General features: G+C 41.8%; 1 protein-coding gene across 1 annotated transcript; it reads right to left on the reverse strand.

The window, feature by feature from the left end:
- Positions 1 to 9877: 9877 nt before the first annotated feature.
- LOC127621888 (G-protein coupled receptor 6-like) lies at positions 9878 to 12486 on the reverse strand. The gene is made up of 2 exons (XM_052095678.1): positions 12369 to 12486; positions 9878 to 11140 (listed from the first exon to the last, which is right to left on the reverse strand). The coding sequence occupies exon 2, from the start codon at positions 11123 to 11125 to the stop codon at positions 10127 to 10129; it is 999 nt and encodes a 332-aa protein (XP_051951638.1). The 5' UTR covers positions 11126 to 11140; positions 12369 to 12486; the 3' UTR covers positions 9878 to 10126.
- Positions 12487 to 18022: the final 5536 nt, after the last annotated feature.

Raw genomic sequence — 18022 nt, forward strand, 5'->3', positions numbered from 1 at the left:
GGTGTAGTAACTATTACTGAAGCTGCACTTTATAGACATTCTAGTAATTTCTGAGATAATATTGAATAAGAGAGATTGCTGATGACGTTGTGATGATGCTTTGGATTGTCGCTGTTATTGATGTGTTGTTCAGTGGGTGTGTTGCTAAGATGACTCGAGCCTGTTTAGAAATGCACATTGTTTGTGTGGGCTGAACATGATGAATAAAACATCCAAAAAGCATGCAAACACCACCACAGAGACCGCAGACGCCAGTCAATCAGTGACAGGCAGAGGCGTAGATTCTGGGGGGGTGGGGGGAGGTAACCCCCAATAATCAACACAAGTAACTACAACCCCCATTCCAAACACATCTGAACTCTTTCCATGTGCATTAAAAATACCAAACTTAAGATTCTGGTAAAATGTTGGCAAAGCATGAACAGCACAACTACTACATAATGATCTTGAAATATATCGCCAACCAGCCCTGAAAGCACGGCACAATAACCGGGACCTCTGGGAACCTGAGGCGGTAATAAATACTGTATCTTCTCTGTAGCGGACAGATGATTCTCACACTGTCCTCCTAGAGAGCTTAAACTGGTCGAGAAGTCCAGATCAGTGGTGATGTCACTTTAATAGAGATCAATAAATTGTAGTAGGCGTCTGTCTGGCACCATTTGAAACAGCGCAATGGCAAAGTCTTTTCAGTCTACTTGGTGCCATATTTGGAAAGCTTCCGGGCAGCTATTTGTCCGTGTAAACAAGCGGCATACATGTGCAGCTCCCATCTACTTGAATGGGGAAAGACCAAGATCTTCAAAAAATTGACAGGCGATCTCTGATCGGCTTGTTTACCTGTAAGGTGGGAGTTCCTTTCTGCATCCTTTGGGTGTTCCAATTTCTCCCATTTATTTTAACAGAAGTGGCTCACAAAAGCAATTTATTCAGCATATTGAAGCATCTCCTCCATTAACATCCATTTTGGGGCAGATGAGGCTCAGGTGGTGGAGCGGGTCGGCTGCTAATCGCAGGGTTGACGGTTCGAATCCCGGCCCACATGACTCCACATGCCGAAGTGTCCTTGGGCAAGACACTGAACCCCAAGTTGCTCCCAATGGCAGGCTAGTGCCTTGCATTGGTGTGTGAATGGGTGAATGGGTGAATGGGTGAATGGGACACAGTGTAAAGCGCTTTGGTATCTTCTAAGGTTAATAAAAGGCGCTATATAAGTGCAGACAATTTACACCCCATTGGACCGTCCTGAGACAGGTTCATTTTACCCTACTGATGATGTGTTGTTGCAATAGTAATCCTGCTCAGTACGAGACGAACCGCAGGTTCAGACATTTGGAGCGTGTGCTTGGCTGAGGAGCCACTGGGGCGAAGCTACCATCTGTGGGATTATGACTGAACGCCTCTAAGTCAGAATCCCCCCTAAACGTAATGATACCGCAGCGCCTTGGGACTCCGATTGGCCCAGGATAGCCGGCCTGCGAGGGACCGCGAGGAGAGCCGTTCGAGAAGGGCTTAGGGCGCGGTCGAATGAGTGCCGCCCCTCACCCATCACGCACTGAAAGTTTGTGGAGAACCTGGTGCTAAATGACTCGTAGACAACCTGATTTTTTCAAAGTAAACGCTCCAGGCTCCGGGCCACAGGACCGGACACCCAGCTAAGGGCATCCGGGAGGTGCTGGGAGGCAGGGTCCGGGACAGGCGGTGGCTCGCCTCGTGGTGGACCGCCAGCCCACTCCTGACATCCAACTACGAGCTTTTTAACTGCAGCAACTTTAATATACGCTATTGGAGCTGGAATTACCGTGGCTGCTGGCACCAGACTTGCCCTCCAATGGGTCCTCACCCATGGGTTTAGGATACGCTCATTCCAATTACAGGGCCTCGAAAGAGACCTTTTAGAGACCGAACTCTTGTCTCCTCGCCAGTGTACCACTGCTTTACGCTATGTTTTCCTAACATTAAACCTTAAAGACATGGGAGAGGAGTTCTATATGTAGACATGTAATCCTCACATCGGTATTACAGATGTTAAATGCCACAAGCATTTTCACATAGCCAGTCTTTTGACTATGGGCATTTCCTGCTGGTCCACATCGCAGGTTATTCTGGCCAAAAACAGGTCACGCCAATACGTTTTCAATTAAAAAACTCTGTTTACAGCTCGGAGTAGAGCCGCTGCTCCTTTGCATCGAAAGGAGTCAGTTGAGATGGTTTGGGCATCTGGTAAGGATGCCCCCTGGCCGCCTCCCTAGGGAGGTGTTTCAGGCACGTCCAGCTGGGAGGAGGTCTCGGGGAAGACCCAGGATTAGGTGGAGAGATTACATCTCCACACTGGCCTGGGAACGCCTCGGGGTCCCCCAGTCAGAGCAGGTTAATGTGGCTTGGGATAGGGAAGTTTGGGGCCCCCTGCTGGAGCAGCTGCTCCTGCGACCCGACTTTGGATAAGCGGTTGAAGATGGATGGATGTTTACAGTTACCTAACGTCATTGTTTTCCAAAGTATGCAGTATTGGAGATCGTTTACAAATTGCTCCGTTTTTTTTTGTTGAGAAAAATGTTTCCGGTTACTGAGATGAAGGGAACGAGACATTGCTGAAGGGTTCCCTCGAATGCGAATCTCAAAAACCGCTTGTGACGCAGTGCAATTGGTACATGAAAGTATGCATCCTTCAGATCTACTTTCGAGGACGGCGTCTTTCTCTGCGTCACGCATCTCCACAAGAGTTTGCCAAATATAGCGGTCCAGAACCACCAGGTTGCTCATCGCTTTGCCAATGGCCTAAGCGTTAGCTTTTGTGGCTCACTGTGCCAAATCTGTAGCAGTGCAGAGCTCTCTGAACCACTCTGGATCGGGGCCTTGCTCTTCCATTTGTTTGAGGAGCATAGTTTGTAAAAACTGAAGCACTGACATACTGTGGAGTGCTGAACCAGCTTGGCTCGCTGCTGAATATGGACTTCCAGCCAGAACGGACGTCAGTTGACACGGCTTGGAGGTGTGGACAGGGTGATATTTCCATCCCATGGCAGTAGTGAGCTGCGTTTGCGTAAATGAGCGTAGAGTAGGGTGCACGCCAGGTCTTTATGAGCTCCGCATGGACCTCAGGGTAGAATGTGTGCTCCTTGGACCATGGTCCGTTGTCGATGGACGGTTTGCAAAAACAATTAATTCAGGTGAGACTTTTCTGGGGGACCACTCAAGACCGAGCTCTTCGACCGCCCTTGCGAGTACACGAAGAAGCTCCTTGTCCGTGTGCACGTTCTTCACACTCGCTGGGGTAAGGATGTAAGACCCTCCGCGGACCACTCGCCTGAAGCTGCGAGTGACAGGGCATCATTGTCAGATCCGCCAAACGTAATGAGGCCATGTGCTCCAATAGAAGCAAGAGCTCATCACACGCGTATTGCACAGGCGAGGACGTTAGATCGGAAGTTCTGGAGGCTTACGCCACCACGAGATCCTACTCTATTTCTTCCAGCTCAACCTAACTGCCCGGCCGTGCCTCCTCATGTGGTCCCTCGAGACTTTACACAGAAGAAGTGGGTGGGAGGGTGTGAAAGACTGGATCTTTCCTCAGAACGAGGTCAATCCAAGAGCTCAACATCCGGAGATTCACGCCCTCGCAGTGAGAGCAGTCTGTCTCCATGAGAACTGCTTGTGTGTGGGCGCAGCCCAGGCAGTAAACGCAACTCTCATGCTCATCAGGCAGCGGGATGTGCCGTTTGTATAGGGAACACTTGCAGAATGACATCTTTAAAAAGACGTGCATCATGCGAGCGGCTCTTTAGTTAATATTGTATATATATATATATATATATATATATATATATATATATATATACTATTATTGTATATATACATACTGTATATATATAAAGGATAAAGTAACTCCAGCCAGAGTGCTTTGGGAAGTAGGAAGGATTTTCGCTGAAGTGCCGCGTTGACCAACGACGAGCATCTGAAGTGAAGAACCCATTCACAGAACGTGTCTTCGATGGTGATGTGGAGAACTCGTCACTGGACACAAGGGAGTGATAAGTCTCTCGGTGCAGGCGCTGAGCACAGGCGACGAGTCGTTCTGTTCGCGTCTTGCCGAGAAGTTTCATCTCGCTGTCAAAGCAGAGAGAGTCCTAAGACAAAGACGAAGTTCGTAGTCTTGAAGGAAGAACATTCTGTAGAAATGTGGACTGAGTGCCCGCTTATATAGGCTAACTGCGTGCCTGAATGGGCAGGGCTTAGACATTATTGCCAATCAGAGGATTAGCCTCATGTTAAATATGTTGTGTCTCATGAGCTCACACTCTGAAGGAAATTGACCTTATTTGGCTGCAGTGCGTCCTGAGGTGTCGTGGATTGTAGTGTCACCATCACTTTAATTGAGCTGTGATATGCAATAGCTATATTTACATTGCATTTAATGGCGTCAACTCTGATTTTGACTAAACTGTTTTCACAACATTCGCAACAGACCTGTGTAACACACCTGTTGGACGTCTGTTGGAAGGTAAAATGTGTTGCAAAACTTTTGAATTTTAAAATGTATATATTCAAAAATGTCAATAATTTGTCCATTTGTCCATGGAAGTCCAGATAGTAACCCCTTTAACCATTCTATATTGTACTTGCCTTCATGAAGTTTACCATTGGGTCTACCATTTTTTAACAGTGGTATTTATAATGAAGCAACAATCAGACCATGTATGGCACGTTATTACTGTGGTTAGGCTAATGTAGATAGTCTTTCTTAAAAACATAAACTATAGTAAAACTATAGGCATGCTATTCAACTAGGAAAGTTGGAATTTGCAACTTCCTACTTGGAAAAACACACTAGAAGGCCACTCGAAATTGGACTTCCAACTTGGAATCTCAGGTGCAAGTACACAACTCAATTTTTCCAAGACGTAGTGCATGATGCCATCCAAACATGTCAGCACTCAGGTAGAAGTAGCATCAATGAGTCAACATTTTCACATTATGTGATATTAAAACTTGTTTAGCAAACATTTCTATAGACAGGTGTGTGAAATATGTTATATTATACTGTCTCATGATAATTGTACACCTTGTACATACTTGGAGACGTCACTGTTGACAGTCGAACACCTGCTAAGCTAACGGTAGTGTTACACTTTATGTTCGGTGACCGGGTAATATCAGTTTACCTCGTTTAATTGCTTGTCACATAGAGCTCTGAACCTCAGCTCAGAGAAATCTGCAAGACAGCACGTCATTGAACTCATTAACCAAACGATAAACAGCGTCCACTCCCACGAGTGCTCAGAGCTCATGGCCTGTGATGTACTGCCACGTCCTTGTGCGCCTACAATGTCCTGGCATCAAACGACAGTGATGTGTTCCATCAGAGTTGTGTTGTGATTCAACACAGACTATTAATGTGTCTCAGAGCGAGTAAATTACAGCATTAGACTATTAGCTGTTTGCAAAAGAAGGCAGAGCGAGTTTCAGGGCTTCCCCACCCTTCAGGGCAATAAACATGTGGGCATATGAATGTCTGTTCAAACATAGGGCAAGATAACGCCCAAAAACTCTGTGCACAAATAAATGCGCCTGGTTTGGTTTAAGTCCTGTTTCAAAACTAAAAGAGATAGCAAAACCTATTTTAGTGACAGAAATGGCAGAAAGTTGATCTTGTGTAATGTTCTACAAACAGACGATTATGTTAATAGCACATAATGGTAGATTTGAAGCAGAGGTGTTACCATTGGTATACGTGTTGATATTTTGGAGGGTGAACCTTTAGTTACCACGTCCCATTCAACGAGCCTCCTCAAATGTGTGTGCCAGCGGTGTGTATCAGTTCACATTCAGCTTTGACTCTATTCTGATAAGTGCCATGCCCACTTTACACCATCCAATCAATTCCAGATGGATAAAATCAATTCCCATAATTTCTCCATATTTTTCAGTGATGATGTAACTGTTGATTGAATTATTTAATGAGTGCTGAGAAACATCAAGTCGTCTCAACGAAAGCAAATCTCTAATAGCTCATTGAAAAGAGCCTCGCAGAACAGCAGGAAATGAATTAGTGCCTCTGGAGTTTATCAGGGCCGAAAGATGCAAAATTCATGACTGCTGGACTTTACCTGCACTGAAACCCACAGCACATTCATCACTGCTAACAACAGGTGCCAACAGATGCAGCGGGCACAAATAGAGAATATAGTTTGTGTTTTACCTGTTATAAAAACCAGCTTGAACTGACATTGTGCTTTTGGAAATGCTCATAAACATAGCCGTGAGATCTACTGTCAATTGTTTACGATGTGACTTCACCAAGTGTTTTAGTGATCTCCGATCTTTAAAGATTTTTTCTGACCACATTTCTTCCATGAAGCTGCTGGTTCACCACTATCCTTTCAGGTTTTAATAATGTGTTGGACAGTTCTTCACCCAATTCCAGTGATTTCAGAAATCTCCTTAGTTGTTTTCTTTACTTGATGCAGGCCAATAATGTTCTGCTTCTGAAACACAGAAACATCTTTTCCACGACCACGGGATACATCTTTAGACATGGTTGTTTAAGAATTGAGAAGCTTCACACTGGATCAGTTAGGCTTAAAAGAACTGTTGCCTGCTGAAACATATTAATCATTGCAATCATGATCCAATCATGGACTCTTTAGTATCTGCTTATTAAAATGCAAACTTTTTTTTTTTTTTTTGAGCAGGCAGTGTAGTTAAAGCTGGTTTAACTAGTTAGACAGTGCTGGCCATAAGATCAAAGGTCAAAACTGGTCATTAGCTGGTCAAAGCTAGTTAGTAGGTCAAAACTGGTCATTAGCTGGTCAAAACTGGTCATTAGCTGGTCAAAGCTAGTTAGTAGGTCAAAACTGGTCATTAGCTGGTCAAAACTGGTCATTAGCTGGTCAAAGCTGGTCATTAGCTGCTCAAAGCTAGTTAGTAGGTCAAAACTGATCATTAGCTGGTCAAAGCTAGTTAGTAGGTCAAAACTGGTCATTAGCTGGTCAAAGCTGGTCATTAGCTGCTCAAAGCTAGTTAGTAGGTCAAAACTGATCATTAGCTGGTCAAAGCTAGTTAGTAGGTCAAAACTGGTCATTAGCTGGTCAAAGCTGGTCATTAGCTGCTCAAAGCTAGTTAGTAGGTCAAAACTGATCATTAGCTGCTCAAAGCTAGTTAGTAGGTCAAAACTGGTCATTAGCTGGTCAAAGCTGGTCATTAGCTGCTCAAAGCTAGTTAGTAGGTCAAAACTGGTCATTAGCTGCTCAAAGCTAGTTAGTAGGTCAAAACTGGTCATTAGCTGGTCAAAGCTGGTCATTAGCTGCTCAAAGCTAGTTAGTAGGTCAAAACTGGTCATTAGCTGGTCAAAGCTGGTCATTAGCTGCTCAAAGCTAGTTAGTAGGTCAAAACTGATCATTAGCTGGTCAAAACTGGTCATTAGCTGGTCAAAACTGGTCATTAGCTGGTCAAAGCTGGTCATTAGCTGGTCAAAGCTGGTCATTAGCTGCTCAAAGCTAGTTAGTAGGTCAAAACTGGTCATTAGCTGCTCAAAGCTAGTTAGTAGGTCAAAACTGGTCATTAGCTGGTCAAAGCTAGTTAGTAGGTCAAAACTGGCCATTAGCTGGTCAAAGCTGGTCATTAGCTGCTCAAAGCTAGTTAGTAGGTCAAAACTGGTCATTAGCTGCTCAAAGCTAGTTAGTAGGTCAAAACTGGTCATTAGCTGCTCAAAGCTAGTTAGTAGGTCAAAACTGGTCATTAGCTGGTCAAAGCTGGTCATTAGCTGCTCAAAGCTAGTTAGTAGGTCAAAACTGGTCATTAGCTGCTCAAAGCTAGTTAGTAGGTCAAAACTGATCATTAGCTGGTCAAAGCTAGTTAGTAGGTCAAAACTGGTCATTAGCTGGTCAAAGCTGGTCATTAGCTGCTCAAAGCTAGTTAGTAGGTCAAAACTGGTCATTAGCTGCTCAAAGCTAGTTAGTAGGTCAAAACTGATCATTAGCTGGTCAAAGCTAGTTAGTAGGTCAAAACTGGTCATTAGCTGGTCAAAGCTGGTCATTAGCTGCTCAAAGCTAGTTAGTAGGTCAAAACTGGTCATTAGCTGGTCAAAGCTAGTTAGTAGGTCAAAACTGGTCATTAGCTGGTCAAAACTGGTCATTAGCTGGTCAAAGCTAGTTAGTAGGTCAAAACTGGTCATTAGCTGGTCAAAACTGGTCATTAGCTGCTCAAAGCTAGTTAGTAGGTCAAAACTGGTCATTAGCTGGTCAAAGCTAGTTAGTAGGTCAAAACTGGTCATTAGCTGGTCAAAACTGGTCATTAGCTGGTCAAAGCTAGTTAGTAGGTCAAAACTGGTCATTAGCTGGTCAGAGCTAGTTAGTAGGTCAAAACTGGCCATTAGCTGGTCAAAACTGGTCATTAGCTGGTCAAAGCTAGTTAGTAGGTCAAAACTGGTCATTAGCTGGTCAAAGCTAGTTAGTAGGTCAAAACTGGTCATTAGCTGGTCAAAACTGGTCATTAGCTGGTCAAAGCTAGTTAGTAGGTCAAAACTGGTCATTAGCTGGTCAAAGCTAGTTAGTAGGTCAAAACTGGTCATTAGCTGGTCAAAACTGGTCATTAGCTGGTCAAAGCTAGTTAGTAGGTCAAAACTGGTCATTAGCTGGTCAAAGCTAGTTAGTAGGTCAAAACTGGTCATTAGCTGGTCAAAACTGGTCATTAGCTGGTCAAAGCTAGTTAGTAGGTCAAAACTGGTCATTAGCTGGTCAAAGCTGGTCATTAGCTGGTCAAAGCTAGTTAGTAGGTCAAAACTGGTCATTAGCTGGTCAAAGCTAGTTAGTAGGTCAAAACTGGCCATTAGCTGGTCAAAGCTAGTTAGTAGGTCAAAACTGGCCATTAGCTGGTCAAAACTGGTCATTAGCTGGTCAAAGCTAGTTAGTAGGTCAAAACTGGCCATTAGCTGGTCAAAACTGGTCATTAGCTGGTCAAAGCTAGTTAGTAGGTCAAAACTGGTCATTAGCTGGTCAAAGCTGGTCATTAGCTGGTCAAAGCTAGTTAGTAGGTCAAAACTGGTCATTAGCTGGTCAAAACTGGTCATTAGCTGGTCAAAGCTAGTTAGTAGGTCAAAACTGGTCATTAGCTGGTCAAAACTGGTCATTAGCTGATCGGCCAGCTAAAATGTAAAAAAACAAAAAAACCAGCTTGACCACTTTAAACTGGTATGACCAGATGGACTAAGATGGTCTACCAGCTAGAAACCACCCAGTTCCAAAACGAATACCAGTTTAAGATGTATTTTCCTGCAGGGTTGTGATGTTTATGAAGAAGTGGTCAGGATACAGGCTATTTAAGTAATCATCAGAACTAGGAAGTGTATTGCATAACATTTAATTTAATGAATGTAAGTAAACACCTTACGATGCGAATTATCTGTAATTATAGAGTGAACAGTAATCCAAGAGTCATTGTTTCATGTAAAACCCAATAAAAAAAGCCATTGGCCTAATAATGTTTGGGGCAAGTCATGCATTCATGAAAGTATGTCCAGTATAATGTCAGGTTCAGTTATTTTTGAGTGTGTAAATGTATCCAATTTGAAAAATGTGCAATGTGACATTACAGAACAATATTCTCATTAATCAAGTAGGCAGAGTCTTGATAGCTTCAGTCTTTGTTTGTTTGAACAGTTTGGCACGCTATTAATTTCCTTAAAGTTCTTGTAGTATTTCATTTGATCCACACACACGGGCACAGATAACTTCACACATTCATTTTGTACCATCAGCAATGAATAAATCAGCATATGCATACTTTAGAGTTTTATTTGAGTTCGTTTTGTATAAAATATACATTCAAGGACAACCTTACAAAATAGAAAACCCATCACACAACTCTTCAAACACAAACAGCAGCCCTATGCAATACTGCTTTGGCGTTTAGAATTGTACAGTAAAGTGCAACATTTCAGTATAAATAATATATACAGTCTTGATGCGGGTTGTTGCGTGTGTCGCAGGTTTGTGTTGTTCACAGCATTTTTGAGACACTGTTCGTGGTCCAGAGTCTTTATAAAGTGCAATTGCGCAACAGACACTTAGAGCGCCAGATTAAACTTTTACACGTACAAGCAACATGTAAAAAAGCAAGAGGAACCGATCTACACCTCACTGGGTGATCTGGAGCGATTCAAGCCACTGGTCTTAAAACAGCCGCAGAAGAGTATGTAGATGGAGCGTTGGATCTCTGTGTTCCGGTAGGCATAAATAATCGGATTGATCATGGAGTTGTAGGTGGCAGGGAGTAGCGTTGCGTACGTGTATACTGACGGATACTCACGTTCCCCGACCAAACAGTATATGGCGAAGGGCAACCAACTTGCCCCAAATGTTCCCAAGATGATGGCGAGCGTGGAGATGCCCTTCTTAGTGGCAACGTAGTGCGATGTGGTGAAAAAATGTTGCTGGAGAGCGATCTGATGTGCATGATGGCACACTATTTTACATATCTTGAAGTAAAGACTGAGCATAAGAGCGAAAATGAAGAAGAACGAAATGGCGAGGACAGTTAAGTTGGTGCGCTTTAGGGGCCGAACGATGCTGCAGGTGGTTGCATCATCTAAGCAGTTCCATCCCAACACAGGCAGCAACCCCAAGCATAGCGACGCGCCCCACGTGCACACCAACATCATGTGCACATAATGCAGCGTCTTTTCAGAGAAGTACGTCAAGGCGTTGTAGAGGGACAGGTAGCGGTCAACAGTGATGGCGAGGAGGCTGCTGATGGAGGCAGTGAAAGAGGCCACCAGGAAGCCGACCGTGATAAGGCTGATGGTCTCGGAGGAGATCAGATACTGGAACGCAAAGTTCAGAATTAATCCCATTCCAGCGAGAAGGTCGGCGGTCGCGAGGCTGCCGATCAGAATGAACATGGGATTCCTCAAGGTCGGCGTGTAGAAGATGATGGCCACCACGATGGCGTTCTCACAGGCGATAACGGTACCGGAGAGGCACAACATGATGTCCCACGGGTTCATGTGGAACTCCAGGGTTGTTGAGGAGAGCGTAAGGCTCTCGTTGCCCTCAAAGGTTTCGGATTCCACCCACGAGGACAGTGGCACTCCCGCACCACTCTCATTGGCCGGTCTGCTCTCGTTCATCTCTCAGCAAACAACCTAGAGAGATAAGAATGAGATGCGATCACAAAAAGTACCAAACAGAAAAAAACGACGAGACTCAGTGGTTGAACGATGTGGACAAATGTATCTCTGAGATCCTTGGCATTTAAAACTGAGCAGAGGAGCTCTCCGTGGTGCTGAAACAGAGAACTGCTCTTTCCTCCAACGCACAACATGAAATAAAGTGTTTTGTTTGTACAGAAACCTTAAAAGTTAAACTTAAATGCAAACTCTGGTTTTAGGATACATCTGTAAAAAACGTGGAGATTGTTGAATGTCCGTTTGATGGAAATCACACTTAAAATAAGATGTCAAAACGTTTAAAGAAGAGCAATTTTTTCAGATTCAATCATAAAGATGTTTCATGAAGAGACAAATAAACAAACAAACACATGTGCATGTTTGGGCATCACTTGGAGTTCTCTGAGAGCTTTTTTCCCTCATACACAACATAAATTAAAGCATTTTTAATCACCATAATGGCCATTATTTGGCATTTGAATATCACATATAAAATCTTTTCGACATTTTAGCATTTTTTTCTCTCAAAAACAATGTGATTTTATTTGTGCATAAACCTATTTAAAAATTCACATTTTAAACACAAGATCTGATTTCAATGAATAATAGTGAAAAACTGCAAATTGTGCCTGATTTTCACCTTCATGTGGAGAAAAACTTTTATAAAAAGGCAACATGTTCTTAAACACACTGAACAGAAATGTGTTTTGGGAGTTCACATTCAAAATAACACGTAAAACTATATTAAGAGATCAAATGATACCTAATATATAGAGTATAAGTTACACTTTTAAATGCAAACTCTGCATGTCTTTTAAATATAAAGGGTTGTATGAAGGTTAAATAAATCTCCAAACACAAATCTATGCACATATCTGGTGTTTGAACACTCTCCGTGGTGCTGAAATCTTCGCTTTATGCATCAGCAGAAACTTCTAAATGAGCTTATTTTGTTCAAAATTAAGTCTTTAATTAATATGTATTAGAGATGAATAAAGAATATTACTAATATCACGCCAGTTATTCCCGACCGGAGCTGTCCGTGGTGCTGAAACCGGGACTTACGCATCAATATCGACTACAAATGAGATGTACAGTTTGTGCACAGACATCCGTTAAAGCTTACACTTTAAATGCACGCTCTTATTTCACTTTATAATCATGCAAATAATAAATTAATTAATAAATGCAATCGATGTCGTACCTTTCCTTTCACATGGATCGAGCCGCAGCTGGGGAGACTTTCTTCCAAACAAACCTCTCTGACGCTCTCAGGTGAATATTTTACTGCTTTCTCGATTCCCGGGCATGAGTACCGGTTCTGCTGCGGTTCACGGGCACCGGGTGAGGCATCGCGCGGGAGGAGTGAGTGACTGGCATGTGCGGCTCCGCGCGAGCGCTAATAAACCCCGATGACGTCAGCCACACGTCGCCTTCCATCTGTGCGCTTCTGAGCCATGAACACTGATCTAACAGGTGAAGTATTGCTATTGATTTTGGAACTAACCCTCTAGTCCAATATAAGGGGACTGCAAGGAGTGTTTGGACACTTCAGTCACACTTCGTTTTAGGTAACAAAATATCAAAACAAGCGTCATTTATTTTAAACATGGCACAAGCACACTTTCAAGGAATATATTTGACACACTTCATACATACAAAATGCATTTGAGGGATATTTACGAATAACCTGTTTGATTCAATTAAAGGGACAGTACACCCAATCATGAAAATTCTCTCATCATTTACTCATCCTCATGCATCCCAGATGTGTATGACTTTCTTCATTCAGCAGAACACAAATTAAGATTTTTATAAAAAATATGTCATCTGTGCAGGTCCATGCAACACAAGTGAATGGTGACAACATAAATGCAGTATATAAATGATCCATAAGACTCCAGTGGTTTAATCCATGTCTTCAGACGTGATATGATGAACAGATACATTTTTAAATAAATTCTTCTCCCTGCCCTGTAGGGGGCGACATGCATGAAGAATGTGAATCACCAAAAACACAAGAAGAAGAAGAATGTGAAAGTTAAAGTAGAGATTGACTGAATAGGGAGTATATTGATCGATCATATTGGTTCTGAAGACGTTGATTTAACCAGTGGTGTCATATGGATTACCTTTATGCTGATTTACATCATTTTGGGAGCTTTGCAATGTTGGCACCCATTCACTTGCATTGTATGGACCTACAGAGCTGAGACATTCTTCTACAAATCTTCATTTGTGTTCTGGTGAAGAAAGAAAGTCACACACATCTGGGATGGCATGAGGGTGAGGAAATGATGAGAGAATTTTCATTTTTGGGTGTACTGTCCCTTTAAATAAACTTCTGAGTTCATTACAAGTTCAGCTCAATCGGCAGCATGTGTGTCATAATGTTGATTACCACAAAAATGTATTTTGAATCGTTCCTCCATTTCTTTATAAAAGCAGAAATGTGTGTTCAAGTGAGACACTTACAATGGAAGTCAATGGGGTTTAATCTGTAAATGTTACAATACTCACTGTTTCAAATGACATAAACAATATGTGTGTTGACATGATTTTACAGTCATAAAATCACTTACTAACCGCATCTGTATGAAGTTATAGACAATTTTACAACTTTGTTGCCATGACGATGTAGCCATAAACACAAAAACTACCATAAAAAAGAGAATGTAAACAAGTTTACAGCTCAAATAATAAACTTGTTTTAACAGTAGAATTAATGTAAGTGCTTTAATAAAATTATAAACTTCACATTTCTGCCTTTAACCTCGTGCGACCCCACGTGTGGAGGTTGCATGTGTGGACGCTGTATTTTGGCTTTGCTATACACAACGCAAAATTTAATTTAAACCAACTGATCTCAGTTCAGAGAAGTAAAGGGTTAAAATTTCGACGAATGGAGTCATGTGACAAAACAACATGGTGCTGATCACAGCGCAGTTTGTCTTTGAGAGAAACAGCAACAAAACTACATCTGGTAAGAAACCTGATTAAGTTTTTACACTGAAACCTATTTGAGTCAAAAGATTAGAGTCTCTAGTTTCATCCGATGTGACATTTTTAATATTTGAGCGAAGTATCACGAAACGGCACGCTGATAAACACAATGACCACCTATGTGGACTGTATGCCCAGATTCAGTTAAAATATCCAATATTCACTGTCTGTGTTTATAACATTGAGCATAAATGAGTTAATCCATAAACTGATAAATGTGTCTTTCAGAGGCTTTATATGGAGTTATGATGAAAATAAGATGCATTTCAAACTGTTCTGAGACCAGTGCAGACAGACTGGAGGTTAAGTCATGCACTAAATAGGGAGCATCCTATAACTCTCTATAACTGTTCTGAGACCAGTGTAGACAGACAGCACACTGGAGGTTAAGTCATGCACTAAATAGGGTGCATCCTATAACTCTCTATAACTGTTCTGAGACCAGTGCAGACAGACAGCACACTGGAGGTTAAGTCATGCACTAAATAGGGCGCAAGGGTGCATCCTATAGCTCTCTATAACTGTTCTGAGATCAGTGCAGACAGACAGCACACTGGAGGTTAAGTCATGCACTAAATAGGGAGCATCCTATAACTCTCTATAACTGTTCTGAGACCAGTGCAGACAGACAGCACACTGGAGGTTAAGTCATGCACTAAATAGGGAGCAAGGGTGCATCCTATAGCTCTCTATAACTGTTCTGAGACCAGTGCAGACAGACAGCACACTGGAGGTTAAGTCATGCACAAAATAGGGAGCAAGGGAGCATCCTATAGCTCTCTATAACTGTTCTGAGACCAGTGCAGACAGACAGCACACTGGAGGTTAAGTCATGCACTAAATAGGGAGCAAGGGAGCATCCTATAGCTCTCTATGCAGTTAAGTGCGTTCACTCCTAAAATCTGATCATAAGTTCAGTTTCAGGCTGCAGATGATGTTTGGACACTCAATGATCATCAGTTCATAGATTCAACATTTATAATGTTTTATTTGAACATGATTGACAGTGATTGGATGATGCTGGACGTTACTTTGAATCTGAATAAATTATGATAATTTATGATGTAATGTCTATAACATCTCATAAATATGAATAATCACTTCTGGACACATAATAAACGATTACATAAAAAATATTTGACTTTCTATAGTTTGATATTATTTAACATTTCACAAATTAGTCCCGCTGTCCACATATGAGGACAAACATTTTTAGTATAACTATTTGGTCTAAATATATATATTGCATGTTTATTAGGTGCTACTAGTTACAAATCAGAAAGGGGAATGGAAAATACACACATCTGTCACACAGGGGTGTCGGGAGGTTAAACTCTAAGAATTGGCCCCATTGACTTCCATTGTAAGTGTCTCACTGAAACCTTCATTTATGCTTTCACAGAAACGGAGGGACGTGTCAAGATTAATGTTTGTGGTAATGCATGATCCTAAATACATTACCAAGGCTGCACAGATTACATTGAACGTGTCAAACGAGGAATCAATGATACAGGATATACAGAAATAATTGCGCACACATTTTGGAAGCATTTCTGGTTAAATTGAATATGACATTAATGTAAAAAATGACTAGAAGATCATGTGAAACTGGATATAAAATGTCAATCGAGCACATCGTCCTGCTTTCAACAATAACAAAAAGTACCATGATGTAGTTTTATGATACGCAACAAATGCACCACGATATTCTATGAAGTACCTTGTAAATATCATCTTAAACCATCATAGTACGTCCAAGATTTTGCTCAATGATAAATGATTATTCTTGTTGTTGTTGTTGACATCTGATCTGTTTTGTGCTGAAAAAACATTCAAAGTTCCAATCAAACTTTTTTGGTTACCGAAACGATGTTTAAAAATGCTGTTGAAACTTTATATGTTATGTAATATGTTGAATTAAAACGATACTTTTTAAGGTCTGTGAGGTTCATGAAATACTTCACTGCCCACAGGTGATAAATCCACTCGCTTTTTAGCAGCAAAACGCTTCAAAGGTGATTTGACGCTCCAGCCGGAGTGATAGAAACCTTCACATATTATGAAAGAGAAAATGAAATGTCTGTATACAACGACCCATGAGGCGCATGTTCTGTTCTTTACACCCACAGGAATCACATCAGTCCATACAGTCACATATTCACACTGTACATTTCAATGGTTACAGCACCCTTCTGTCCTTTTTTACTGTACCAAGGAAAGACTGTTTGTCCTAGAGGCCGTCTGTCATCCCTCTCACTGTTGCTCCGTCATTTGTCAGGTAATGTACAGGACATTCGTTCCTTCCAGAGAAAAGACGAAGACACAAAGAGAGCAAGAAAGCCATTTGATGCAGCTGATGCTTGTGACTGAAGATTTTGGTTGTTGTTACATCACAATCTGAAGGCATCACAGGTGTCTAGAGGATAAACAAGATTGTTACATTTTTCGGTCAAGAAAATTGAGTGGAAAAGGTCAAAACCACAGTGTTTCGGTGTTGATTGGGAGTCCAAATACAAAGGGTGACCCCCAAAAAATGGGGCCACTATGTTTGCTCATATCTTAGGTGGTTGCACGGTTTATGGCGTACTTTTACGACTCTTTATAAACATCATCAAACTGTGATGTCATCGTGAGCAAGTTTTCAATAGTAGCAAACTTACGTGCTTCTCTTTTGCCAATTTGGCCCCATTTGAGCAATCAAACCTCCCTGTAGTGATAAAAAGCAGCAAGTAACTCAATATTTCAATTAATATTTAAAGAAGTCCCTTTAACCTCCCGACACACCTGTGTGACTGCTGTGTGTATTTTACATTCCCCTTTTTGATTTGTGAGTAGTAGCACCTAATAAACATGCAACAAATAAATAATAATATATATATACATTTTTATCCTCATATGTGGACAGCGGGACTAAGTTGTGAAATGTTAAATAATATCAAACTATAGAAAGTCTGATTTTTTCCATCAAATTGTTTATTATGTATCCAGGAGTGTTGATTATTCATGTTACAGACATTACATCATTAACATAATTCAGATTCAAAGTAACGTCCAGCATCATCCAATCACGGTCAATCATGTTAAAATAAAATTATCCATTATAAATGTTGAATCTATGTACTGATGATCATTGAGTGTCCAAACATCATCTGCAGCCTGAAACTGAACTTTTGATCAGATTTTAGGAGTGAACGCACTTAACTGCATAGAGAGATATAGGATGCTCCCTTGCTCCCTATTTAGTGCATGACTTAACCTCCAGTGTGCTGTCTGTCTGCACTGGTCTCAGAACAGTTATAGGAGAGCTATAGGATGCTCCCTTGCTCCCTATTTAGTGCATGACTTAACCTCCAGTGTGCTGTCTGTCTGCACTGGTCTCAGAACAGTTATAGGAGAGCTATAGGATGCTCCCTTGCTCCCTATTTAGTGCATGACTTAACCTCCAGTGTGCTGTCTGTCTGCACTGGTCTCAGAACAGTTATAGGAGAGCTATAGGATGCTCCTTTGCTCCCTATTTAGTGCCTGACTTAACCTCCAGTGTGCTGTCTGTCTAAACTGGTCTCAGAACAGTTATAGGAGAGCTATAGGATGCTCCCTTGCTCCCTATTTAGTGCATGACTTAACCTCCAGTGTGCTGTCTGTCTGCACTGGTCTCAGAACAGTTATAGGAGAGCTATAGGATGCTCCCTTGCTCCCTATTTAGTGCACGACTTAACCTCCAGTGTGCTGTCTGTCTGCACTGGTCTCAGAACAGTTATAGGAGAGCTATAGGATGCTCCTTTGCTCCCTATTTAGTGCATGATTAACCTCCAGTGTGCTGTCTGTCTGCACTGGTCTCAGAACAGTTTGAAATGC

The sequence above is a fragment of the Xyrauchen texanus genome, chromosome 28 (genome assembly GCF_025860055.1).
Source record: "Xyrauchen texanus isolate HMW12.3.18 chromosome 28, RBS_HiC_50CHRs, whole genome shotgun sequence".
Taxonomy (NCBI): Eukaryota; Metazoa; Chordata; class Actinopteri; order Cypriniformes; family Catostomidae; genus Xyrauchen; species Xyrauchen texanus.

Bases quoted from the DNA above. Each gene is read 5' to 3' on its own strand.
- LOC127621888 (XM_052095678.1), bottom strand. From the start codon at position 11,125: ATGAACGAGAGCAGACCGGCCAATGAGAGTGGTGCGGGAGTGCCACTG.